Source organism: Diaphorina citri, unplaced genomic scaffold (genome assembly GCF_000475195.1).
Source record: "Diaphorina citri unplaced genomic scaffold, Diaci psyllid genome assembly version 1.1 scaffold37, whole genome shotgun sequence".
NCBI classification, from domain to species: Eukaryota; Metazoa; Arthropoda; class Insecta; order Hemiptera; family Psyllidae; genus Diaphorina; species Diaphorina citri.
The window spans coordinates 137,839-165,781 of record NW_007377474.1 but is presented as its reverse complement, the minus strand read 5'-3'; the positions used below and the strand labels follow the sequence as shown (position 1 = coordinate 165,781).

The following is a 27,943-nucleotide window of genomic DNA, read 5'->3' as shown; positions in this document are numbered from 1 at the left end:
TTTGACAGAGGGAACTGTAACTGCTAGGGTCTTATCGTCCCGAAATCAAAGGAAGACAGGATAGGAGGAAAGCCAGCCGTTCCGAGAACGAACATTATCCCATCAGCATAAAATCCGCCCCGGGCGGGAATCGAACCCGCGGCTTACAAGGCAGACGCGCCACCAACCAAGCTGACTAACCTCGTAGTAATGTCAACTAAATAAACGAAATAGAGATACCTATACCTATGGGGATAGTGAACAAACCAAACTTACGTAAACAAACGAGCCAGTCATTCAAGATCGTTCGAAACTTTCGGTAACAAAACCTAATTCCATTTCCAAAGAAAATAGTGATTATTATTTTTTGTTCTCATTGTGTCTCAAGATAGTGGTGATTTTTTTCCATGATTTAAATAAATAATAAATTCAATTTGGAAATAAAATAATTTAAGGTAGTTCTTCAATAATCTCTATCAAGTTGACTATGTAACTTTCGTGTCCATTTTCACATTTTTTCCGAATCGAAAACTTCAAATAGCTTTCGATTCGTTTTGATCAAAGTGTTTTCTAATTTTCACTAACATTAATTAGCAGTTTTAACATTCGAAAATTCAGTCGTCTGTAATATCATGAGTGGACAATATAGTGGATTTTTCGACACCTCCAACATCTCTTCGAGCACCCCCACCAATGTCTCAACAACCGGGGAAAATCCTGGTCCTGGAATCAACAGCTTTACCGAGAATAATATTATGACCCCTGGAATCAGCCTTAACGGGAATATTACGGGCCCTGGAATCAGCCTTATCCGTGAGAACTCAAGCGCTGGAATAAGCCTTATCGCGAATAATCCAAGTAATGGAATCAGCTTCAATGAAAATAATTTGGGCACAGGAATTAGCTACCCCGACGACAACATGGGCCCTGAAATCAGCTTTACTGGGAATAGCACAGGCCCTAGAATCAGCCTTACCCGTGATAATACGAGCGCTGGAATCAGCTTTAATAATAATTCGAGCGCTGGTACCAGTTATACAGGCGCTAACCGCAGCACCAGCCCAATTCCCGATGCGCTAGAAGTTAAGTACATTAGCGCCGAAACCGCTCGCTACGAAGCGCGAAAGATATTCAATGAGAAATTGTTAGCGCGACTGGGTGTGACGTTGGACGGAGAGAAATTGGACGCGCTAGCGCGAGCTGTGGTGGATAAGATGGAGGTTAGCGCGGCGCTGGATTTTGGTGTGGACCGGTAGAGTGGAGATTGTGACTAGAGGTTTTGGTTCCTTTGGTGTCGGTGTCTTTGAGACGATAAACAGGTAAGATATGTTTTCGAGAGTTTTGATAGAGGGAATTGTTACTGCTAAGATCTTATTAAAAAGAGGTAAGAAAAATCAAGTAGATACCACCAGCTTGGAATGGAGCGCGTCTGCCTTATAAGCGCTAGGCCGCGGGTTCAATTCCTGCCCGGGGTGGATTTTATCCTAAATGGATAATGCTCGTTCTCGGAACAGCTGACTTTCTTCTATCCCCTGTCTCCTCTCTCTCTTCACTATACGTATAGTTCCTTCTATCAAGCCTCGCTTTCTTTATCGTATCGTCCCAAAAGGAGGACAGAGCATGATGTTCCGAGAACGAACCTCATCCGTTCAGGATGAAATTCACCCCGGACGGGAATTGAACCCGCGGCCTAGCGCTTACAAGGCAGACGGGAATCCAACCTGCAACATAGCACTAATTAGGCAGACGCGCTACCATCCAAGCTAACTAGGCCGCCCGGGGTGGATTTTATCCTAAACGGATAATGTTCGTTCTCGGAACAGCTGACTTTCTTCTATCCCCTGTCTCCTTTCTCTCTTCGCTATACGTATAGTTCCTTCTATCAAGCCTCTTTCTTTATCGTATCGTCCCAAAAGGAGGACAGAGAAGGATGTTCCGAGAACGAACCTCATCCGTTCAGGATGAAATTCACACCGGACGGGAATCCAACCTGCAACATAGCACTAATTAGGCAGACGCGCTACCATCCAAGCTAACTAGGATGGCACTTACGAGTATGTACCTAGTAGAACCACTTGAGGCGTTATTCTACTGAGGTCACCCCGTTATTTCCTTTCGAAGTAAATTTAAATGTCTGGAGCCAGCCTAGTTATCTTAGTTGGTAGTGCGTCTGCCTTGTAAGCGCTAGGCCGCGGGTTCGATTTACGGGCCCCTATTTCGCCCGAAAAAGTTGAAATGGAATGTCTAGTCTCGAGACCTGCAACAGACTCTCACAGCTTTGTAATTTAAGTATGTAGGTGTAAAACTTGAATCCAGATTCAACCAGAATTTGCTTTCCTATGAAGATTTGGTTTTACTTGCCTGTGCTTGGTTTCTACCATCTACCAAAGTGGTAAGTTCATGTGAATTTATTTCACATGAGGATTTCATGTATGGACTTAGACTTTACGGTGTCGGTGTCCTCAGCTTTTTTATTGGTTAACTATATTAACAGAGTGTTACCTATGTTGGTTTAAAATCCAGAAGGATATTTTTATTAAACCTGGTAGTGAATTGATTTTTCTTTTCGGGTTCATTGGTTTTTTGGCCATAAACCAAAATCGACATCGTAGGTTTTTGAACCTAGACAGTTTAGCTTTTTAGATCTAACGCGTCGGTTCTACTTTGCTAAAAAATGTTCTGCACTAAATAGGTACCTACGAGTTTGTAGTCTTGAAGAAGAAGGTAAAAATAAATTTTACATAACTGCCATCACTTTGATGGTTGCCTATGACACAGTAATCGATAATTCATTTTTCCAATTTTCTTTTTTTTTTTCCTTCTTTCATTATTTATATGGTAGTGCGTCTGCCTTGTAAACGCTAGGCCGCGGGTTCGATTCCCGCCCGGGGCGTATTTTATCCTGATGGGATAATGTTCGTTCTCTCTTCGTCCTGTCTTCCTTCTCTCTTCGATTTCGGGACGATAAGACCATAGCAGTTACAGTTCCCTCTGTCAAACCTCTTAAAAAAAATGTCCTTGGGTTGAGAAATCGGCCCAAAAAGTGGATGAACTACTAATAAAGCCATCCCTGTCTTCCTTCTCTCTTCGATTTCGGGACGATAAGACCATAGCAGTTACAGTTCCCTCTGTCAAACCTCTTAAAAAAAAAACTTTTCGCTGCAAATGGATGTTGTTGGGTCATCTTGTGGAGACACATTTTCCAAACCATGATTTTCGGGATTTTCAATATTTTGAAATGAAAACAGTTTAAGCTATATTTCATTTGTTCCCAAAACTAAAATGGAGGATAAAAAAAATCCATAAAAAAATTGGGTCAAACATAGTACTAAGATAAACTCGTAGAAAAAAAAGTTGTATAAAACAAGATTATATTTTTCGTACAAGCGATTTTCGGGATTTTCAATATTTTGAAATGAAAACAGTTTAAGCTATATTTCATTTGTTCCCAAAACTAAAATGGAGGATAAAAAAAAATCCATAAAAAATTGGGTCAAACATAGTACTAAGATAAACTCGTAGAAAAAAAAGTTGTATAAAACAAGATTATATATTTTGTACAAGTAAAAGTCCAAAAAATTTAACTCCGCTATGAGAAAAAGATAATTAGAAATTAGGTTGAGTTATGATTTATACAGGGTGTTTAACTGCCCAATAAACTTCAAGGATGAAATCAAGGCTAAGGTCAGTTTTCGGACATTAATATCGACAGTTTCAACGGTCGTAGGTATCGACTATCGAGATGATAATACCTATGTCATTTCGCAAAATTACCCATTCGCCTGATCTTCAAATTTCAAATTTTCAATACGAGTAATACAATTTCTTCTAAAGACTGTACGAGATTTTCTAGAGGGCACAAACAGGATTTGTAACGTCCCACTTTCTTAGCCACGAGGCCACAACTCAATCCTTGCACTAGAGAGATTTTTTACGTTTTTATTATAGTTATCTAGATCTTACATTGAAATAGGAGAAAAATTAATAAAAACAAATAAAATAGAAAGTAATCGGGATTGTGCGTCGGCTATCTCCACTAATTTGGTGGATGTGCAGTATTGTGCATGTGTATGTGTAGTGTGCAGTCACTTACGAAATAATCTCACCAGAGTAAAGGATCAAACTCAGACGAAAAAATGCAAGAATAAAAAGTACCTAATTTAATTCATAATACTCGTACTATTTTGACTTCTTTTGAAGTTCTTTTTTTTTTTTTTTCGCGGGAGCTGGTTCAGTGATCAGCTACAGTTTTGAATCGCGAACTGAGAAAAGTACTTATTGGGTACTCAAGAGAATTATAATAATTTTATTATTATCTCTTTTATCCTCTTTATTGTTAGCCTCTAGTCTTGTCCACTTTGTGCTGTCTTGCCATGGAACGTCATCGTAACCATCACAAGCATCACAAGCACCATCAAAGTCCTCCTCTATACACAGAACAACAATTGGAACGTGCCCCTCTATCCCGACATTTTGGATATTTGGCAAGCCTACCTCTAGGTATCTATTTATGAAGTTTTCTTATACCCAAATACATACAAACATACATATCAGTACAATCCATTTTACTATTTTAATCAGTTACCATAGATGTATTCATTTTCATTATCCGACAGTGTCTATAACTCTACATAGCAACGTCCATTTCATTACTTTACCATACATTTTCATAGTAGTCTACTGAAGAGGTTTCCAGAGTCCCCGATAATTCATACTCGGTTCATCCTAATTTGGAAACAATTAATCCCAAAGCAACTTCAATATCTGGCAATAATATACAATAGTTCATGTCTACGAGTGATATAAAAACAATAAAAAAGCGACATTTTGGATATTTGGCAAGCCTACCTCTAGGTATCTATTTATGAAGTTTTCTTATACCCAAATACATACAAACATACATATCAGCACAATCCATTTTACTATTTTAATCAGTTACCATAGATGTATTCATTTTCATTATCCGACAGTGTCTATAACTCTACGTCCATAGCAACGTCCATTTCATTACTTTACCATACATTTTCATAGTAGTCTACTGAAGAGGTTTCCAGAGTCCCCGATAATTCGTACTCGGTTCATCCTAATTTGGAAACAATTAATCCTGAAGCAACTTCAATATCTGGCAATAGTATACAACAGTTCATGTCTACGAGTGGTATAAGAACAATAAAAAGTTCATCCTAATTTGGAAACAATTAATCCTGAAGCAACTTCAATATCTGGCAATAGTATACAACAGTTCATGTCTACGAGTGGTATAAAACAATAAAAAACGTGGCTAAATAAAGTTCCATGTACAAGTCACTGAGAGAAAAATGCAACACTTGAGTTGAACACGTTCAACATAAATTGCCAAGAGAAGGAAGGTCTGTTTTTGATAATTTCTGGTGATATCAAGTTATTTTTCAAAAGAAATGAGAAACTTTTCTTTTCGAACATGCCTCTACCTAATGAAAAGAACAAAGGTCAGGAAAACGTACATCCCAAGGTAGAGCACGGAACAATATGATTTGAATATAAGTTCTTGCAAAAATACATATATCTACTAACAAGAGCTTCACTTTCCGCGGAACCTGAATTTTCGAGCAGACTTATCAAAATTCGAATTTATCCGAAGTAATCTGAAATGATGTCTGAAGTCTGAAATGATCTGAAGTCTTACCTGAAGCCGCGCCTCATCCAATAGAAGACATCTCTATAGTAAACCACATCTACGCATGGTAATTATCACGGCGCCTGGGTGCCTACAGCGACATCTAGGTGATAATATACTGCAACATTAACCCTTTCAGCTGGTCTGAGCAAAGTACTGGATCATTTAAAAAGACTAGCAGGTTACCCGTGCTTCGCCACGGTTTAGAATATTTTAGTAAAAGAAAAATGTCACCGTCAATAGGAATCCTCACCAGAAAGAATATGGATTCGTTTAGGTATGTGAAATCACGAACACATTTTTACTTCCAATTTTTCAGACTTGAAGAACTTGAGAAGTAAGCAAAACAAATATAGGTTTGTTTCCCTTATATGTATGTAGATATCTAAAGCATGGTAGAATAATCTTCTGATTGGGCAAAGTGATTTCAGTTTTTCAGACTTTTTGGTTAATTAGGTTAATAAAGTCGGAAACTCCCAACACCATTTTTACTCTTTGATTACTTTCTGTAAAGTGCACTCTTTATGCTAATTCTAGTCCGTTTCCTAGGACGGACAGACGATTTAATTCCATGAATTTGGCCTCAGTATTCATGCAACGTTGAGTAGCAACGGGTTGATTGGCTTCATGATGTATAAACCCCTTGAAGGATACAAGTTCAACATAAATTGCCAAGAGAAGGAAGGTCTGTTTTTGATAATTTCTGGTGATATCAAGTTATTTTTCAAAAGAAATGAGAAATTTTTCTTTTCGAACATGCCTCCTAATGAAAAGAACAAAGGTCAGGAAAACGTACATCCCAAGGTAGAGCACGGAACAATATGATTTGAATATAAGTTCTTGCAAAAATACATATACCTACTAACAAGATCTTCACTTTCCGCGGAACCTGAATTCTCGAGCAGACTAATCAAAATTCGAATTTATCCGAAGTAATCTGAAATGATGTCTGAAGTCTGAAATGATCTGAAGTCTTACCTGAAACCGCGCCTCATCCAATAGAAGACATCTCTATAGTAAACCACATCTACGCGTGGTAATTATCACGGCGCCTGGGTGCCTACAGCGACATCTAGGTGATAATATACTGCAACATTAACCCTTTCAGCTGGTCTGAGCAAAGTACTGGATCATTTAAAAAGACTAGCAGGTTACCCGTGCTTCGCCACGGTTTAGAATATTTTAGTAAAAGAAAAATGTCACCGTCAATAGGAATCCTCACCAGAAAGAATATGGATTCGTTTAGGTATGTGAAATCACGAACACATTTTTACTTCCAATTTTTCAGACTTGAAGAACTTGAGAAGTAAGCAAAACAAATATAGGTTTGTTTCCCTTATATGTATGTAGATATCTAAAGCATGGTAGAATAATCTTCTGATTGGGCAAAGTGATTTCAGTTTTTCAGACTTTTTGGTTAATTAGGTTAATAAAGTCGGAAACTCCCAACACCATTTTTACTCTTTGATTACTTTCTGTAAAGTGCACTCTTTATGCTAATTCTAGTCCGTTTCCTAGGACGGACAGACGATTTAATTCCATGAATTTGGCCTCAGTATTCATGCAACGTTGAGTAGCAACGGGTTGATTGGCTTCATGATGTATAAACCCCTTGAAGGATATTTATTAAACCTGGTAGTGAATTGATTTTTCTTTTCGGGTTCATTGGTTTTTTGGCCATAAACCAAAATCGACATCGTAGGTTTTTGAACCTAGACAGTTTAGCTTTTTAGATCTAACGCGTCGGTTCTACTTTGCTAAAAAATGTTCTGCACTAAATAGGTACCTACGAGTTTGTAGTCTTGAAGAAGGTAAAAATAAATTTTACATAACTGCCATCAGTTTGATGGTTGCCTATGACACAGTAATCTATAATTCATTTTTCCAATTTTCTTTTTTTTTTCCTTCTATTCATATATCTTCATTTTTTACTTATTTCATACACTCTACGATGATGTGCATCTTGTACCATAGCTGTATCTTTATGAGCTTTTTTTTAAATCGTATGATTCGTTTGTTCATTGTATTTATGTACATTGTCTCTTTTGTTTCTTCAAATATAAGTGAACAAACGAAATGAGTTCCAAATTTCGCACTTGACGATTTTTCTAGTTTTTATGTCTGTTAATTTGTCAGTGATTACTCATGACTCGTTTGTCAGGTTTGGTGAAACGTTACCCCCATTAATTTTTAGTGGTCTTTGCTTGGCTTTGCTTGGTTAATTTTTGGGTCCCATTGAAAGCACTGTCTTTAATATGACAATTTAAAAGTCGAAATTGACTAGCGGTTGATCTTATTATTCGGAAAGCTGAGGTTCCAGTGTTTGTTCAAGTTAGCAATGTCGCGTAGCAAAGTGGTAAGTTCATGTGAATTTATTTCACATGAGGATTTCATGTATGGACTTAGACTTTACGGTGTCCTCAGCTTTTTTATTGGTTAACTGTATTAACAGAGTATGTTGGTAATCCATAATTATCCGATCAGCTGATTGGTCAAAAAGTCCATTTCGGCACAACATCCGTTTAGTCGGATTTGCTTTTGAGGTTACAAGTTATACATTTCACGTCTCTCAAGGAGGGAAAAGAAGAAAACTATATTATAGGTTCAGTCAGTTTACGAATCAATAGTACATCCTCATCAGACAGCCAAGCGAAGATAGTAAAGACATAAAAGATAAATCAAACCCTGAAGACATGAGGCAAAAGTTTTGTGGCGGGACACAAAAGTTGCCTATGATGAAGATGGAGGGAAGTTTTATTGTCTGAAGTCGTTTTGTGGTTGAGGGGAGAAAACGTAATGAGCATTTGAAGACGATGCTAGATTTTGGAATGGGCAGAATTTTTTGGTCTTCGTATCGTTTGGATGGCGTAATTAGTTCAATGGTATTTTTGGTTTACTATACCAATTCAGATTGGGGAATGAGGACGACACAGGAAATTATTGACCTTTGAGCCACAGAAGCAGAAGTAGTCCAGAAGCTCTAGGTTCTGTATCCAAGGGGGTCAGAAGTTCAAGCACAGGGACAAAAACATTGTCCTGTAATGTGTATACTATGCAGTGTGGTTAGATACCACTAAATGCTAGAGTTGCAGTAGTAAACACCTCTAATACCACAGACAGAGCCGAAAATAAGCTATTCTTCTTCGTGTGGGACACGTATGATACTTTGGAGCTTCGGAAACGAACAAACTTTTCTTCTTTTCGCCGGGACAGAATACAATTTGAAACGGGTTGGCGAAAAAGTTTGCTACTCTAGAAAATAAGAAAATAGTAAAGAGGAAAAATATGGAAACAGAGCACGAGGATAAAACGTGGTTTTGGTGTAGGAGACGGGGGTGCGTTACAACTCTACTCTAAGCTAGACTTGTTGTGAGACACGATCGATGAGTATGGCTCCAGCCTCCAAGCCCATTAATATAGTTATTACGGCCTTTTTTTTCTTCTCTCTTCTTCGTCTTTTGCCAGCAGTTCCATCACATTATTCCGTTGCATTTCTCATAAATATTGTTAGACAAAGACAATAAATATCTTTCCTTTCTTCTTTCTTTTATTTATTTATTTAAAGAAAATGCATTTCCGTTCATCTCGACGGCTGGAAATGTACGAAAATAAATGGGAGAAAGAAATTTTCTAAATGGCTCGAATAGTCAAAGTTTTCCAATGCTTTTCCAATAAGTACGGTTAATGGGCAGGGTGTATACTCACATGTGAGTAGTTTTTTCGTGTGTAAGCAGACAATTGTTTCGGATATTTATAGGAGTACGTGTAACTGCTATATGATGTACTCGTACCTACTTGAAGAATTTTGAAGAAAGATGAATAAGCATTGAATATAAATTTAGAATACACGTTGTCCACCTGCTCGAATAGAGCTAAAATGCTAAAACGTCCCTTAACCACAACAACAAGGTCTTACATAGTAGGTACAGTTATTTTATGTTTACAGCTTTCTAGGGCTTTTGTTCTGCTGTTCTAGATACAGCTATAATGCTGAAGCATTCTAGGAATTTTGTAAATAAGTGCTCTTCAGATGGCGGATTTTTTCCCAATGGGAAGGAAAGAGAAGCACATAATTTGATACAAGATTATCAAGATAGCAATAATCAAAATACCAAATAGAAGCTCAATAAATTAGTACCTATAATATCGTCATAGAATATTTTCTACTAAAATTCAATAAGCTCTCCCCTCTTCTCTACATCTGTTACTCTAGTCACGTACACATTATCAGCTGACTTACTACGTACTACAAGAAGTTGAGCCAGCATGCAATATACAGGGTGACTAAAAATAAGTAATATAGGGTGCCCACAACATTACTTAACACTTTATTGGCTACAAACGTACAAACTGGTCGTTAAAACTGTAAATTTTGACATGGGGTGTTACTATTTATCGATCCGACTTGCCTTGATAAAGAATAGAACACCCGATTTGACAATTTCAATTAGCAATCTATTTGATATATTTATGTATGAAGTTACTAGCTAGTAGGTACTGTGAAAAATTATCTACAATGTTTAAAGATTTTCAAAATCAAGCATTCAACACGGGGAAAATGTCACATCCACCAAAAGATTAGTGGAGATGTCAAGTTCACCTACTTCAACTTCAAATGGTTCTTAACACACGGGCTATTGGTGTACCCAAGCTAACTATCTTCTTATTTAGTAAAACCAGTAATCCCAGTACAGCTATAGCTATGTATTACTATGTATCTATACAGCTTTACAGCTATACTATATTATTTACTATAAATAATTAAAAGAAAAGAAACTATAATTCATACATTAATTCATCAAGTTGAAGTACGTTTTATAAACAAAGGCTTACTACGAACAAATGCCTGCTTTTTTCCATTAAGCTAGCTGAAATTGTGAAAGTATTTCGATGTAAAAAGGTTGGGGTAGGTTATACCTGCTTGGAATTCTGTAGGCAAAGAGAGAGGTAGGTCCTGCTGATTACATTACTGCTATGCGGCATAGGCTTACGGAGACTAATTTTCCCTTTCGCTTTCTCTCTACAAGTATTTTTCGCCTCTTTTCACTCCCTTCTGCCCTTTGTTAAGAATTTGTACAATGCAACAACCTAGGTAATAAAAAAATGTATCTAGAGAGATTTTTTACGTTTTTATTATAGTTATCTAGATCTTACATTGAAATAGGAGAAAAATTAATAAAAACAAATAAAATAGAAAATAATCGGGATTGTGCGTCGGCTATCTCCACTAATTTGGTGGATGTGCAGTATTGTGCAGTGTGTAGTCACTTACGAAATAATCTCACCAGAGTAAAGAATCAAACTGAGACGAAAAAATGCAAGAATCGAAAGTAATTTAATTCATAATACTATTTTGACTTCTTTTGAAGTTCTTTTTTTTCGCGGGAGCTGGTTCAGTGATCAGCTACAGTTTTGAATCGCGAACTGAGAAAAGTACTTATTGGGTAGGTACTCAAGAGAATTATAATAATTTTATTATTATTCTCTTTTATCCTCTTTATTGTTATTTTTTTAGTTTTAGTAAGAGACAGTTTAGACGTTAAAATTGGCAAAGGAGGGGGAGGAATTGAAACAATATCCAGTCGTCCAGACAGTTTAGTTTTTTTGTCCATTTGTGGGCAAAGAATGCCGTACTCTTCGCATTGCTTTAGAGTGGTCATAACTCTAAATTAAAATCACGCTTTCATTCGCCGACCATTAGAAGTGTGAAACTTGTGCTCGTTTGCACATTAAAAACGAAACGGAGGGGGGAGGACCCTTAAAATAAATGGGAGAAAGAAATTTTCTAAATGGCTCGAATAGTCAAAGTTTTCCAATGCTTTTCCAATAAGTACGGTTAATGGGCAGGGATGTATACTCACATGTGAGTAGTTTTTTCGTGTGTAAGCAGACAATTGTTTCGGATATTTATAGGAGTACGTGCAAGTGCTATGATGTACTCGTACCTACTTGAAGAATTTTGAATAAAGATAAATAAGCATTGAATATAATTTAGAATAGGTACACGTTGTCCACCTGCTCGAATAGGGCTAAAACGTCCCTTAACCAAATGTATAGTGTATACGTATGTATAGCAACCAAAGTTCATCAGTCGTATTCGTATACCTACTACCTACCAACGTCTCAATGTTTGTCTAGTCATGTAAAAACAGCCTTTGGACAGACTTGTGTTTTAACATCTATATCTGTCTGTCTGGATGTAGTGACTGAGAAGAAGGGATAGGGTTGTTTTGTTTTGAATTTATGAGGCTTACAATAATTTATTTTTCCGTCGTTCTAGACTTTTTTCTATTTACAAAAAAGTGGATGTTAAATTTGACATGGCTCGACTGAGAAAATGCCTACTTTTGACAGTAACAAATGGTAATGTTGTTGGAATCATTGACTCCATAATTGTTGTTTTATTTTGAAATATTGAGGAAGATTCCAACAGAAGAAGAAACCGTTTGGTTTGAAATGATCGCTTGTTTGAATGAAGGCTCTTCTCATCCCTACCTATTTTCATTTTTTTAATTTATTCAATAATTAATTGATTTTTATTTCCAAGTGCATTATTGCTGTGAAACAAATGACATTTGACACTGGCGAGAAAACTGTTGGATCGATTTCCTATGAAACATCAATACCTTATTCGAAGAAACTAAAAATCTTTCAATTTGCTACGCAGAATTTCTAGGTATCTAGTGATAAATTTATCCAAGGTCTTGATCTTCCAGTTTATCCAGAAGTTCTATTCCACTAAAACCTGAGGGTCGTCTGAACCATACTCAGAAGTATTGGCCCTCATACCGGTACAGTTATTTTATGTTTACAGCTTTCTAGGGCTTTTGTTCTGCTGTTCTAGATACAGCTATAATGCTGAAGCATTCTAGGAATTTGGTCAATTTTGTAAATAAGTCCTCTTCAGATGGCGGATTTTTTCCAATGCTGGGAAGAAAAGAGAACTTGATAATTTGATTCAAGATTATCAAGATAGCAATAATCAAAATACCAAATAGAAGCTCAATAAATTAGTATAATATCGTCATAGAATATTTTCTACTAAAATTCAATAAGCTCTCCCCTCTCCTCTACATCTGTTACTCTAGTCACGTACACATTATCAGCTGACTTACTATGTACTACAAGAAGTTGAGCCAGCATGCAATATACAGGGTGACTAAAAATAAGTAATATAGGGTGTCCACAACATTACTTAACACTTTATTGGCTACAAACGTACAAACTGGTCGTTAAAACTGTAAATTTTGACATGGAGTGTTACTATTTATCGATCCGACTTACCTTGTAAAGAATAAACACCCCGATTTGACAATTTCAATTAGCAATCTATTTGATATATTTATGTATGAAGTTACTAGCTAGTAGGTAGGTACTGTAAAAAAAATATCTAAAATACCCATTTAAAGATTTTCAAAATTAAGCATTCAACACGGGGAAAATGTCACATCCACCAAAAGATTAGTGGAGATGTCAAGTTCACCTACTTCAAATGGTTCTTAACACACGGGCTATTGTTGTACCCAACCTAACTATCTTCTTATTTAGTAAAACCAGTAATCCCAGTACAGCTATAGCTATGTATTACTATGTATCTACAGCTTTACAGCTATACTATATTATTTACTATAAATAATTAAAAGAAAAGAAACTATAATTCATATCATTTTGAATGTGTGTCAAAAATATGAAATCCTTGAAAATGAAATCGAAGAAAAAGATTTATTTCCTTGTATTTTGAAAATATATTAATATTTAATGAATACTGATACTGATTAGTACTCCGACTAGGGGCTGTTGTAAACTACCCTGACTAGACTAACTTTAACCTAGTGAAATTTTAGTTCGTCATTTGTTACCCAAGACTACCAACTGAGTAATTTAAGCACTATTGTCTATAGCACCTTGGCAATTCCGGTTTTCGGGTGTACACCCATCCCAGTATCGTCTGTGTGATGCTGGTTTTTCCGGGCGAGTTCATTGTGAGTAATCTTGTAGTTTATTGGCAAATTGTGAGTAAAATCCCCTTGAAGACCTTAGCTCTTAAAAATTACGTTCAAAACCCTTGAAACTAAATAAACTTCTCAAGCAAATTGACATTAAACCCTTGAAAACAAACCTCTCAAACATGGCATGTTTATCCGAACTATAATTTGCTTCAACGGGCCCCTGTCAAAAATATGAAATCCTTGAAAATGAAATCGAAGAAAAAGATTTATTTCCTTGTATTTTGAAAATATATTAATATTTAATGAATATACTGATACTGATTAGTACTCCGACTAGGGGCTGTTGTAAACTACCCTGACTAGACTAACTTTAACCTAGTGAAATTTTAGTTCTTCATTTGTTACCCAAGACTACCAACTGGGTAATCTAAGCACTATTGTCTATACTATAGCACCTTGGTAATTCCGGTTTTCGGGTGCACACCCATCCCAGTATCCTCCATGTGATGCTGATTTTTCCGGGCGGGGTCATTGTGAGTAATCTTGTAGTTTGTTGGCAAATTGTGAGTAAAATCCCCTTGAAGACCTTAGCTCTTAAAAATTACGTTCAAAACCTTTGAAACTAAACAAACTTTTCAAGCAAATTGACATTAAATCCTTGAAAACAAACCTCTCAAACATGGCATGTTTATCCGAACGTTGCTTCAACGGGCCCTGCCACGGTTTAGAATATTTTAGTAAAAGAAAATGTCTCCGTCAGTAGGAATCCTCACCAGAAAGAATGCTACCGTTGCACTACGCGCTCCCTATTGGCTTTACACCTGTTAGAAAAAACGGTCGCGCTACGCGCTCCCTATTGACTTTGCACTTCTATAGAATATGGTCGCACTACGCGCTCCCCATCGGCTTCTCACTTTGAGAAAATATGTCCGCGCTACGCGCTCCCTATTGGCTTCACTCCCTATTGGCTTCGCGCTACGCGCTTTTCATTAGCTTCACACTTTGAGACAATACGGTCGCGCTGCGCGCTCCTCATTGGCTTCTCACTTTGAAAGAATACGGTCGCGCTGCGCGCTCCCTATTGGCTTCTCACTTTGAGAGAATACGGTCGCGCTACGCGCTCCCTATTGGTTTCGCACTTTAATAGAATATGGTCGCGCTGCGCGCTCCCTGTTGGCTTCGTCCTTCGAGAGAATAAGCTCGCGCTCCGCGCTCCCTATTGTCTTCTCACTTTGAGAGAATACGGTCGCGCTACGCGCTCCCTATTAGCTTCACCCATAACTAGGACGGACAGTCGATTTAATTCCATGAATTTGGCCTCAGTATTCATCCAACGTTGAGTAGAAACGGGTTGATTGGCTTCATGATGTATAAACCCCTTGAAGGATATTACGGGCCCCTATTTCGCCCGAAAAAGTTGAAATGGAATGTCTAGTCTCGAGACCTGCAACAGACTCTCACAGCTTTGTAATTTAAGTAGGTGTAAAACTTGAATCCAGATTCAACCAGAATTTGCTTTCCTATGAAGATTTGGTTTCACTTGCCTGTGCTTGGTTTCTACCATCTACCAAAGTGGTAAGTTCATGTATGGACTTAGACTTTACGGTGTCCTCAGCTTTTTTATTGGTTAACTGTATTAACAGAGTGTTACCTATGTTAGTTTAAATAATTGGTTTCTACCATCTACCAAAGTGGTAAGTTCATGTGAATTTATTTCACATGAGGATTTCATGTATGGACTTAGACTTTACGGTGTCCTCAGCTTTTTTATTGGTTAACTGTATTAACAGAGTATGTTGGTAATCCATAATTATCCGATCAGCTGATTGGTCAAAAAGTCCATTTCGGCACAACATCCGTTTAGTCGGATTTGCTTTTGAGGTTACAAGTTATACATTTCACGTCTCTCAAGGAGGGAAAAGAAGAAAACTATATTATAGGTTTAGTCAGTTTACGAATCAATAGTATTCCGTTTAGTCGGATTTGCTTTTGAGGTTACAAGTTATACATTTCACGTCTCTCAAGGAGGGAAAAGAAGAAAACTATATTATAGGTTCAGTCAGTTTACGAATCAATAGTACATCCTCATCAGACAGCCAAGCGAAGATAGTAAAGACATAAAAGATAAATCAAACCCTGAAGACATGAGGCAAAAGTTTTGTGGCGGGACACAAAAGTTGCCTATGATGAAGATGGAGGGAAGTTTTATTGTCTGAAGTCGTTTTGTGGTTGAGGGGAGAAAACGTAATGAGCATTTGAAGACGATGCTAGATTTTGGAATGGGCAGAATTTTTTGGTCTTCGTATCGTTTGGATGGCGTAATTAGTTCAATGGTATTTTTGGTTTACTATACCAATTCAGATTGGGGAATGAGGACGACACAGGAAATTATTGACCTTTGAGCCACAGAACCAGAAGTAGTTCAGAAGCTCTAGATTCTGTATTCAAGGGGGTCAGAAGTTCAAGCACAGGGATAAAAACATTGTCCTGTAATGTGTATACTGTATACTATGCAGTATAGTTCAATGGTATTTTTGGTTTACTATACCAATTCAGATTGGGGAATGAGGACGACACAGGAAATTATTGACCTTTGAGCCACAGAAGCAGAAGTAGTCCAGAAGCTCTAGGTTCTGTATCCAAGGGGGTCAGAAGTTCAAGCACAGGGACAAAAACATTGTCCTGTAATGTGTATACTATGCAGTGTGGTTAGATACCACTAAATGCTAGAGTTGCAGTAGTAAACACCTCTAATACCACAGACAGAGCCGAAAATAAGCTATTCTTCTTCGTGTGGGACACGTATGATACTTTGGAGCTTCGGAAACGAACAAACTTTTCTTCTTTTCGCCGGGACAGAATACAATTTGAAACGGGTTGGCGAAAAAGTTTGCTACTCTAGAAAATAAGAAAATAGTAAAGAGGAAAAATATGGAAACAGAGCACGAGGATAAAACGTGGTTTTGGTGTAGGAGACGGGGGTGCGTTACAACTCTACTCTAAGCTAGACTTGTTGTGAGACACGATCGATGAGTATGGCTCCAGCCTCCAAGCCCATTAATATAGTTATTACGGCCTTTTTTTTCTTCTCTCTTCTTCGTCTTTTGCCAGCAGTTCCATCACATTATTCCGTTGCATTTCTCATAAATATTGTTAGACAAAGACAATAAATATCTTTCCTTTCTTCTTTCTTTTATTTATTTATTTAAAGAAAATGCATTTCCGTTCATCTCGACGGCTGGAAATGTAAACCAAGCTGAACTCGAAAGAGAAAAGACTATCTAAACAAGGACAGACATATTATTAGATTAGAGGGAGAGGATCATAAATTAAGTCAAATAAATAAATGATGCTCTGTCTACATTTTCTTTATCATTATTTTTATCCACTCTGTTTCAGAAGTATGGTCTAGTAGTCTATGAGTATTTGTATTATCTGCTTGAAGTTGTTTATGTTGAATAAAATGAAATTGGGTCTCTGGAATCAATAATTTTATTTTACTAACCTATTCCTTATCAATTGACTCTTTCGTTCTTCGATGTATTATGTTATGAATTTTATAGTTCTCTAGAGTAGACCACGAGGCTTGTGTCTTCTAGATTGATTTGGAGGTTTAATAATTTTATTTTACTAACCTATTCCTTATCAATTGACTCTTTCGTTCTTCGATGTATTATGTTATGAATTTTATAGTTCTCTAGAGTCTAGAGTAGACCACGAGGCTTGTGTCTTCTAGATTGATTTGGAGGTTTGAACCACTCAGCAAGCAGAGTTTTTAAGGTGGAATAAAATTTAATATTTGTTGCCACTCAGACATCTCACTCACCCGCCTAACTCGAAAGTCAGGGCGCGATCATCGAGGTGTGATCTAATCTTGGAGAAGATCAGATCACACAACCTCACGCTCAGGTGAATGAGAAAGTCTCATCATCGTGACCGAGGGGCTGGAAACTATAAAAGTTTGTCAACCTGAAGATATACTACAGAAATGATCCTGTGAAGTATGATCTTGATTGTGCCATGATTTGTCTGATGTAGACAAATCTGATTGTCAATAGGTAAAAGTGAGAAGTTCTATATTATATTAAACATACTGCTTGTAACATAACATTTGTGTATGTAGATCTGTAGATGATGTGTGCTATATGTTGTGCATTGCTTATTGCATATATTAAAAATATCATTCCACACCGTATTGCTGCAGACAAAACATACAAATTTGTTTCTTCCCAAGAGATATCAAGAGATTGAGGAACTTTCTGTTTGAATAGTATGTACTACTAGTGGTTGACCCGTCCTTTGTACGGGATCAGCGTGGCATAAGAGTCATAACTTTGAGGTGCTACCATTTTGAATCAGGATGGAATATGACAAATTTAAATAGCCTATGTCACCCTCAGTACTCTTCTCAACAACCACAAAAAATTTCATCAAAATCGGTCAAGCGGTTTTTTTCGTGAAAAGAGGACAACAAAAGGTCCATCAGAGTAACAGCGCCGTAACAGACAGACATATATGTACATGGTTCTGTGTATGCAATATGCAACAATTTAGTCGAATTTCGCGTTATTTTCATAGTATAACTTCTCGCTGTTTCTTATTTTCAAAAAATGTTATATCTTTTTCTACGTTTCTATTGAAAATTAAAAAGGTTCTCTAATACTCTAATTTCATTTATTAAAGATTATTAAACACATTTACGTGATTTCATGGAGTCATTAGTTTTCACCATGGGAAGAGTCCTCCCCAAACGGTGTATCAGTATATTTTTACCACCCGGTATTATATTGCAGACAAAACGGGGCATAGAAGTTATGACATAATTATTATTTGTTATCAAATAAACAAAATTCTCTTGACACAATATTCAAATGCTCGGCACAGACGGAGAAGAACAAGAGTAGAAAGTGAGATTTGCAAAGGCTGGATGAGAGAATGTTGAAACACTAGAAAGCTAATTGTAGCATGGTTTTGAATTTTTAATGAAAGCATGGGCCTTTTTTGCTGTTGGCGGCTCGTTATATGAAAGAAGAGAGCTGGAACATTACACTTTCAACGTAAAGACCATAATGATTGTGTATATTTTTCGTTTGATGCTCACTAAATCTTTTTAGTTCTCGTTAACAACTGAATTCAATTAGGGCGAGAAAAGGTTATCTGACTACAAAGAGTAGCTAATTTATGACATTCCTTGTTGATATCGCCCTTCTTTTAAATACATTTTGGTTAGTAGGTAAGTGTTGTTGTAATGAACTACATAGATGCGATAAATTCCGCTCAAGGATGACCTTCCAGAAAGGGATCATCAATATGTTTTGTCTCAATCGCACATCGGACCGAAGCCTCCTTTAAATGTATGTTTATGTAGTCTGGCACTTTTTTCATTTTTTTCTTTTTTCATCTACCCTTTGAACATTTTATACGTTTGACCTTTCGGTGAAAAATGAAAATTTAGTTTGTCATTTCATTGATTTTAATATTTTACCTATTTCTATGTAACAACATAGCACTATATTATGTTGTCGGCATTGGATGACTCAGGATTCTTTTCGCCTTTATGAGGTAGATTCAGGAATTCGGCTTTAGATTACATCTTGTCATACATTTTGATCTCACTCTGTCTTCAAAGTCTTGGAGCTCTCTCTCTAAAAAAAAAAATGTGAATGAATACTAGTTCATTGCATATTCTCCAGGAAAACGCATGACAGAATTCTGAACAAATGAGTGTATCGTATGTACATAGTAGTAGCACACTGCTATTGAGTAATGCATATCATCCTCCCTGTACATCCTCATCCAGTATTTCAGTTGTCATGTTTTCTTCGAAATAGAAACAAATTATATAGGTAATTCGAGGTTTATAATATTCGATTTTTCCCTTCCTATACGACTGACTAGCTTTCATGTCACCATTGACCGCCAATACCCAGTGGTGCCATACGTTATTTTATCCTAGCTATGTAGAGTTGGGTATTTGTATCGAACAAAATACCTATGATGGCTTTTCATTTTCATATTGAATGCTAGTGCTAGCTTGACAATGCTCGGATTTCTAGTATCAAAACACAAGGGACCATCATCCATGTTTTAAAGAGCGTGATTCTGGGGTTTATTGTTTAGAGAACCCTTTGCAGATTTGTACATAGGCAGGGACCCAAGATATTTATTTTGCTATAGGTACACATATTAATGTTTCGTCTGATGGGATGTGTTTGTTTTGTATAATTTCAGGTTATATGCTCAACGGTCAGCAGCTCCTGGAGTTTCCAAGGCCGAAAGAAATGGATGGCACAGAACTGAAAGTCAAGTCTGCTGTGTTATGGGTCCGAATAGAGTTCCGATCCGGTTTCCCTCATACATTGAGACCAATTTATCAGAAGTCAGACAGAAATGTGACCCTCTGGGTATTTCGTGTCTCTGCTCAATCCAATGCCACCTATGTGAGCGGTAAGGTAAGTAGATTATTGTTCGTTGTCATGTCTCATGTTTACAGTCACTACCTACTTTAGAGTATATCTTTGATTTCCAAAGCAAAAAGGAATCTACAGCTTCACATTGATATTTGTTTTTCAGGAGTTCGACGAACAAACAGAGATGTCTGCTTCACTAACAGTTTCCCTGTCCTCATCCCTAGGATGGAACAAGTTTGATCTCACTAGTACAGTACAGGACTGGTACTCCTCAGGGTTACAGGACAGATTGCGTCTTCTAGTGGATTGCTCTGGCTGTGGTGACCTCATACATCCAGTTCTTTTTCAACAAACACAGAAAGCTGAGGACTCCTGGCGTCCTTTCCTTGTTGTATATACTGACCCTACTGTGACCAGGAGGGTTAAGAGGAGAGCACTGGACTGTTCTGCAACCACCAAGGGGCAATGTTGTAAACAGAAATTTTATGTGAGTTTCAAACAATTAGGTTGGGAAGACTGGATCATTGCACCTAGTGGTTACTATGCAAACTATTGTCGTGGTGATTGTGGCGTGCGTCGCACACCAGACATGTATTACAATCATTATAGTCACGTTATAGAAGAGTATAGGAAGATGGACAGGCTCAGTGGGTTACAACCTTGCTGTGCACCTGTCAAATTCTCTCCCATGTCATTAATATATTTTGGACCTGATAGCAATATTATTAAAAGAGACTTACCAAAGATGGTTGTGGATGAATGTGGCTGTCCGTAAATTTGTACATACTTTAATAGCAAACATTTTGTAGTCTCTAGGCTCCCAGTCCTGATGGAGCACCATGGTTGTGATATAGCTTAAGTGAATTACTGTTGTTTATGATTGCTACAGCTGTATTGTGTACATTACTTGTTGCAAATCTAGTCATATGTTTATGTAAGTACTCGAGCTCAACTGTTCACTCAGTTGTCTTTGTAAGTTTTTCTCTGAATTTATTATTCAATGTCGGCATAACCTTTATCTATAATCTAGAGCTCTTGAAAGTGTACTTTGCCCTAGAACATCTAGATTTCCTCATTTTCTTCTTGAATTTAACTAAGTGTACCTACGTTTAAATAAAAAAGATTGGCAACAGATTTTCATAGGTAGGTACATGATTGTAAAGATATAGGTAAAGGACTTTCAGATGTGTTTCTAGACTGGGCACTTTAATTTAAACTATTTTCTTAGAAATCAAGCTCTTTAGACTAGTATGTAGATTCCTTTGGTCTGACTGTGTATATGTTTGTACAGTAGAACCTCGATTATATCAACTAATTGGGACCGAGGGTAGTTGTTTATATTCGAGGTTCTGTATAAAAGTTGATATAATCGAAATTCCGTATAATACAACGAAAATAGGGCCAAATTTAGTGGTACCTACAAAAAAACAAAATAGGGATGAAATACCCTTATATTTTTAAATTAAATAAAACAACCTAAGAAACAAACAAAAACACATCTTTGATATTGTTTTCTTTGTCATTAGACTCATTATTTGAACACTTTCGTTGATCTTTTTCTCTGATAGAGTAGGATTTCCTTGAAAGATAGAGAAAAACCCCGATTTTTGGAGTTGCTTTAATAGAGAGTTGATATAATCGAGGTTCTACTGTATCATGATAATGATCTAATTTAATAATAGGCATACCCTATGTTTCGTGTTAAAGGACAGGTGTTACGTCAATCTGGTAGCTTGACCTTCGCGCCCCTTCCGAGAACCTACTCATGGCACTTTTAATTTTATAGCGTTTTTTGGTTGAAAATACCTGAGGTACCTAACGAAAGAATTTGAAAACTTTCCGGAGTAGAATTGACAATCTTTATACAACTGCAAGAGTATTCTAGTGAGTGTGAGAGCAATTTGATGTTAAACTAGGTAGGTACTTATTCGATTATAAATTATAAGGAGGTACATATTATGTTGAAAAGATCATGAGTTTGATTTCAATGTCAATATTGTACACAAATACATATTAAAGTAGTTTAGTAGGTATTTATTATTTTATAGATTAGATGAAATTAACTCTTGTATTTCTATCAAGCACGATGGCATTACTATTCTGAACCATACTGTAAGGAGTAATCTTATGACTATTTTGTTTCGTTTTCATAAAATGATTTTTTCTCCGAATTGTACATGACGTATTGTACAGAACTTCAGTGTTTCCTGAGGACATATTAGTTTTAAGTGTTACCTATTTGTTTCTTTCATTACAAACCCATCACTTTTCTTTTTTTGTCATTGGATAATATCAAGTTGGGCATGACTTTAACCAGGTCATTATTAGTAGTATAGGAAATACTTTTGCTCTAGGTAAATTAGTGGCAATATTTTTTGAGAACCTTTAAAAAGGTATTAGCATATATTGGCATTCTGTTGGTCGTTATAGCTCTTGGTTGTTTATATTTAATTTTATTTCAAATGTTTACGCTGGTTCTTTTGCATAGTTTTAATATTTTGTTGATTTCGATCTTATTGAATAGAATAATAGAGCCTCAAATCATTTTGATAATACTCCGTATTGGCGAAAGTCAATAAATAAAATACAAGTATTCCAGCAGGCCGGCCCTGTCTTAGTTAAAAGCAAAAAAGTGGAACAAGCTGTGAAAATTGACAGGAAGTAGAATAGCAAACTGAAAATAGGTTTCTAGAACTTGGCCCTCCGACATGGAAATAAATCCCGGAATGCTCCTAGTAGTAATAATAGTAAGTATTATTGAAATAAGGAAACAGTAGAAAGGATTCTTAGTTCTCAAGTGCTGGGTACTTGAAAGCATAGTGTTATAATAAATTTTATAATGAATACCCAGGAAGTATACCGATGTATGTAGTATGTTCATTGAAATTTTTAGGTTGCATAAAAACCTGGAGAAATGCAAAACTGTTTTTCTCTTCGGAAATATAATTGGAGAAAATCCAAATTTGAAAAAGCTCTCTGGTGACATAGCACCCCCTCTTCTCTTGTCTGCTCACACTTTATGCAGCATTTTTAAGAGTACATAAACTTGTTTCATGTAGAGCTCATGTGATGATGTGTTCATCTAGTATTTTTTTATGATTTTATTTTCGCAGAGCTTTGAATTGATTTTATTTGTTACCGTCAGTCAGTATGAAATTGTGAACATGTGTGTTTGTAAATTATAAACGTTATGGACAAAAGTGATATCATCATGCAATTATGTAGCTATTTATACTATTATGAAAAAAAAAAAATCTTTTTCTGCCCTCAATGTCAACTTAAAGACTAGGTTTGTGTAATGGGCTCCTGATAGGAATTTATTTGATTTACCTACGCTATTTCGTGAGGCAGTAGTTTTGCGTTGATGTGAGTTAAGACATCTAGAACAAGTCGATATATGCATAGGTATTGACATCGTTAGGGTGGGACATTTTATTTTTCCTAATTTGCCTATCACTGACAGATCACTAAGTATGAGTAGATAATATTATTTTACATTAAAATTATATCTAATTTCTTTTTTGTTGTTACTCCTTTGACAGTTTAAAGATTCGTGTAGACTTGTACATAGATTTTACCTACATACATTCCAATTCATTCCACAATCTCATGGTAATTCTAAATAAGCAAAGTGCCAAAATGTAATTTTTTAGGTGAGGGACAAAGTTTTATATTACCACCTTTTCTTGGGCCATTTTTGGGCATCTGCTTGAAAAAATAACTCTTTTTATTTTATAGCTCTTTGAAATATGAATTATAATGGCTCATGGCCCCCATTTATGTATTTAATAAAATCAATTGAAAAATTTTGGCATTTACCACATTTAGGATTATCAAGATTCAAGTCAAGATGACTGGTTTTACATTTACCATTTTTTCCATTTCCAATAGCAGAACATTTTCTTCTTCTCAAAAGATGGATCTTTTAGTTGTAACTATACATATTTTTATTATTTTTACTTAATAATTAAGTTTCTATTTTAATTTATATAATTATATAAAAAAATTGTTGAATATATTAAAATATATTTCCATCTGTACCATATAACTTATTCGTACTTTGTTTTTGATTCAGATTAAATTGTTAGGAATCAATATCAATATCTGCTAGTACAATGGAGTGACAGGTTTACAGATAGTCCATTTGGTTCACAGTAGGATGAGAATGGCACGCGCCAAGGAATGTTTTAGACACAATGTATACCACGCTCAACCAACAATATTATCATGAGGAATCCAAATGAATTTCTTCCTACATAGGACCTTGCTTCAACTAATATAATATGCACTAATGCGCTAGACATGATGCTATAGAGATAGGTGTCTGTTTGGTTTGACTATAGCGGTATACAGGGTATCATATTGTTTAGAAAAAGAAATACAATTTTGATCTTTTTATAGGCTAGGTAGAAATCATCTATTTCTAGAGACCATGTTTGCACGAATCTTCCAAATTTCTATGGGCAAAGTAGAAACATCACTAGTTCTTTCTATGGACAAATCTTTCCTCTCTAAGGACCAAGTAGAAATTCTTTTATCTTTCCATGAGACTTAAATCGTTTGTTTCTATTTCTATTGACCTGATAGAAAACGGGCAGTTCGAAAGTCCAACCCTTCCGGTCAAAGTTCACCACACGCAACCCTCAGACAGAGGTTTCTGGAAAGCCAAACATAACCGGAAAACTTTCACTAGCTCACTTTGCTGCTACAGAATAATAACCATAATTAGAAGACAAGGGGTGGGAAAAGTTGGAACAAACTTTGAGTAAAAAAAAAGCAAAATGCATTAAAGAAATAAAGACAGCTCCTCTTATATTTCTTTGGTTTTGTTGTAGTATACTATATTTTTCATAGTATACTATCATGATAATGTGGCAGTGCAGGAGAAGGCAAAAGCTTCACTCTAAACTTCGAACTTCAACTTATTGCACAGCAAGAACAGACGAACAGGAAGAGTTTTCTACATGAAGAGTTAGATAATGTACGTGTACATTGTACAAATTTCGGGGCAAGGAGATCAAATATTCTATGTACCTATTTGATCTCTTTGCTCCGAGAGACCCAGACAAATTCAGTTTGCATTTCTAACAACTCAATATTAAAATTATTATTTCTGTGATGTCAATTATTTCTGTGTAAGTGCAGATAGTAAGAAACACCCGACATTGATCTAACATGAAGACGAAATGGATAGATGGATCATGGGGTAATTGCATACCAATTTCCGTCGCAGTGTTGGTGTTATCGACACCGGCCAGTGTTCGTCATATTTCCACCCGTTCCAAGTTCCCCCAACCGACGGGTCGCCACTAGTGCCAAGTGTTTGCATAGAAAACATCAGACGTACTATGAAGTTCACATGTCGGCGCCTCTTGCCACGCCAAAATAAAATATTTCCACATTTTCTTCACTCGTAGGAAGAAGAAAAAAAGAAAAACAACATAGAAAATTCTCAAACCTGTACCCCTACGTACTGAATACCATCGGCATAAAAAAAAAGTATCATTGTGGGAGGAAGCACTGTGCAATGTACCTTCCTCCTTTAAAGATATTCTACCGTTGAACCTTTGACACGTTTGGCAACGTAGCCTACTTTTTAGATGAATCCTTGCTGCCATATTCAAATGGATGAACCATAGGTGTCTTGTGTCGCGCCTTCTGATACCTTGTTTTATTGTTTAGTATCTTGTCTGACGGTAAGTATGGGGTTTGGGAGAAGCGGTACGACGTGGCGCAATGATGGGTTAAGGCTTTCTCGCATAATGGAAACGTACGACAATGCGATAGGACGCTTGAAAATCCAAGCCTATGAAAATGGCATAGATCTCTCACACTAGAGTCGCGTGAATTTATGTCATCTCCAATATCGGCAATTGCTGTACCATAGCTAGACCTCGTATTTTGCAAATTCTTTACAATCACCCTGTATATGTCTCAAAATTATTGATATTGAACTAATATCAAAATTTCCAAGACGATACCCCAATACGGTGGATACGAGGATTTGGTAGTGAACAAATTGAACATCGTAAGCTTGTCTTGACCTAGGATAATTTTCTTTTATATCTACACTCATATATGTATGTACATAGGTATGTAATATTATCGATAATCTATTTATTTCGTTAAAACTTTTTGCTTTCCAATTTATTTGGAAACAAAAGACGAAAACTTACAGAGCAGAAAATTCAGCAGGAGGAGGAATTTTATGACATTCGTCTCTAACGTTAATCCCTGGTTTGAGACGAAAATAATATAGGGCCAAGAGTTAATTCATAGACTGGGACAAAAATAATACAGAGGGAAACGGCAATGCATAGCGTTAGGCGAGAGTAATATACCTAGGTATAAAAGTTAATCCAGAGTCTGGGACGAAAATAATATAGGGACAAACGTTTAATCATAGTCCGGGATGAGTGGGAAACGCTAATGCATAGTGTGGGACGAAAATAATATACCTAGGTATAAAAGTTAATCCAGAGTCTGGGACGAAAATAATATAGGGACAAATGTTAATTTATAGCCTGGAACTAGAAGGAAACGGTAATGCATAGTGTAGGACGAAAATAATTCAGGTCGAACTTTATAAATAGTACCTATGTATGGGACTAATATAATAGGAGAAAATGTAACTTATGAACGATTATGACTGGATTATCAATAAACGTCCATGTCTTCTGATGATGTCTTGTGATCATCTACAAAACGTTGACATATTTGTAGATTTTTTTCACTTTATTTCGGAGCCCCTGGTACTTTCTTTCTACTTAAAACCTCGATTTGTGCTTGTCCAAAGAAGCAAACATTGATACGTACAAATGTCTACTTGTGTGGTAATTGGGTATTATGGGAAACTGAAACCTATTTTGGTTCCGCATTTGACTTTTGGAACCTAGTAAACATGTTTTTTTTTTTTTTTCTTTTTTTTTTTTTTTTTTTTTTTTTTTTTTTTTTTTTTTTTTTTTTTTTTAGGACGTTCAAAATTATATTTTTGTGAGAGCTATAAATACCTACCACTCATATTTTCCTTGTCTCTATTGTGTACTCACTCCACCGTGTAATAAACTCATAAAATTGAAAGTTTAAAAGTCTTGATTTTTACTTTCTATTACCTTTACGTATAGGGAACCTATACAAGATAATGAGAAAGTATTGCAATCGGTCCAAAAGTATTGCGATTTTGGACTTGGAAAAATTTTCGAAAAAAAAGTTCAATTTTTGGACACTTTTTAATGATTACATAGGGAGTATTGTAAGACAGAAAATTTTTGGTCGAAAATTGGCCGCCGCAGGCGGTCGATTTTGGGACTTGGAAAATTTTCAAAAAAAAGTTCAATTTTTGAACACTTTTAAATGATCCCTTATTACATGGGGAGTTTTTTGAGATAGAAAATTTTCGAATAAAAATTGGCCGCCGTGGGCGGCTCATGCTCGGGACTTGGAATAATTTTCATTTTTTTTTTTTTTCAAATAGGTACGTATTTCGTAAATGTAATAGAAAGTCGTGTGATGTTCACACAAGATTTTTTTTTTTCTTCTATCTCTACTATTTTTGCTCTTTTAGGATTTCAATTATATAAGTTCCCTTCTCAATAAACTAAAATTGTTTCGCATTATATGTATAAAAACTTCAGACTGAGAAAATAAAGTCGTTTTATTTGCAGTGGTGAAACTTTTTTTTTTTTAAAAATTTTTTTTTGTTTTTATTTTTTTTTTTTTTTTTTTTTTTTTTTTTTTTTTTTTTTTTAAGAGAGGTGTCTATTTTCTGTTCGTTTTTACTTCCTATTACTACAGTATAGCGGAGCTATGCTAGTAATGAAAGTATTGCAATCGGTTCAAATTTTCAAAATCGGGAAATGGCTGGAAATATGTATCCTTTTTGGGATCCCCTGATGTCAAAAAAGTGGTTTTTAGCCCAAGGTCTGACGTACGTACATACTACAGGTTTA

At 36.1% G+C, this 27,943-nt stretch overlaps 1 protein-coding gene and 1 non-coding gene across 2 annotated transcripts in view; one reads left to right on the top strand and one right to left on the bottom strand.

Annotated features, from left to right (window-relative positions):
• The window catches only part of LOC103512533 (inhibin beta chain-like), a 33,128-nt gene extending 11,768 nt beyond the window's left edge, over positions 1 to 21,360 (top strand). Inside the window, exons 3-4 of the mRNA XM_008477302.3 lie at positions 19,816 to 20,036; positions 20,158 to 21,360. Of these exons, the coding sequence (XP_008475524.3) occupies positions 19,816 to 20,036; positions 20,158 to 20,769 (833 nt within the window). The 3' untranslated portion in view covers positions 20,770 to 21,360. The remainder of the gene's footprint in view (positions 1 to 19,815; positions 20,037 to 20,157) is intronic.
• Positions 17,389 to 17,595, bottom strand: LOC113468857. The gene has a single exon (XR_003392458.1). It is a non-coding gene; the product is annotated as a small nucleolar RNA U3 (small nucleolar RNA).
• Positions 21,361 to 27,943: the final 6,583 nt, after the last annotated feature.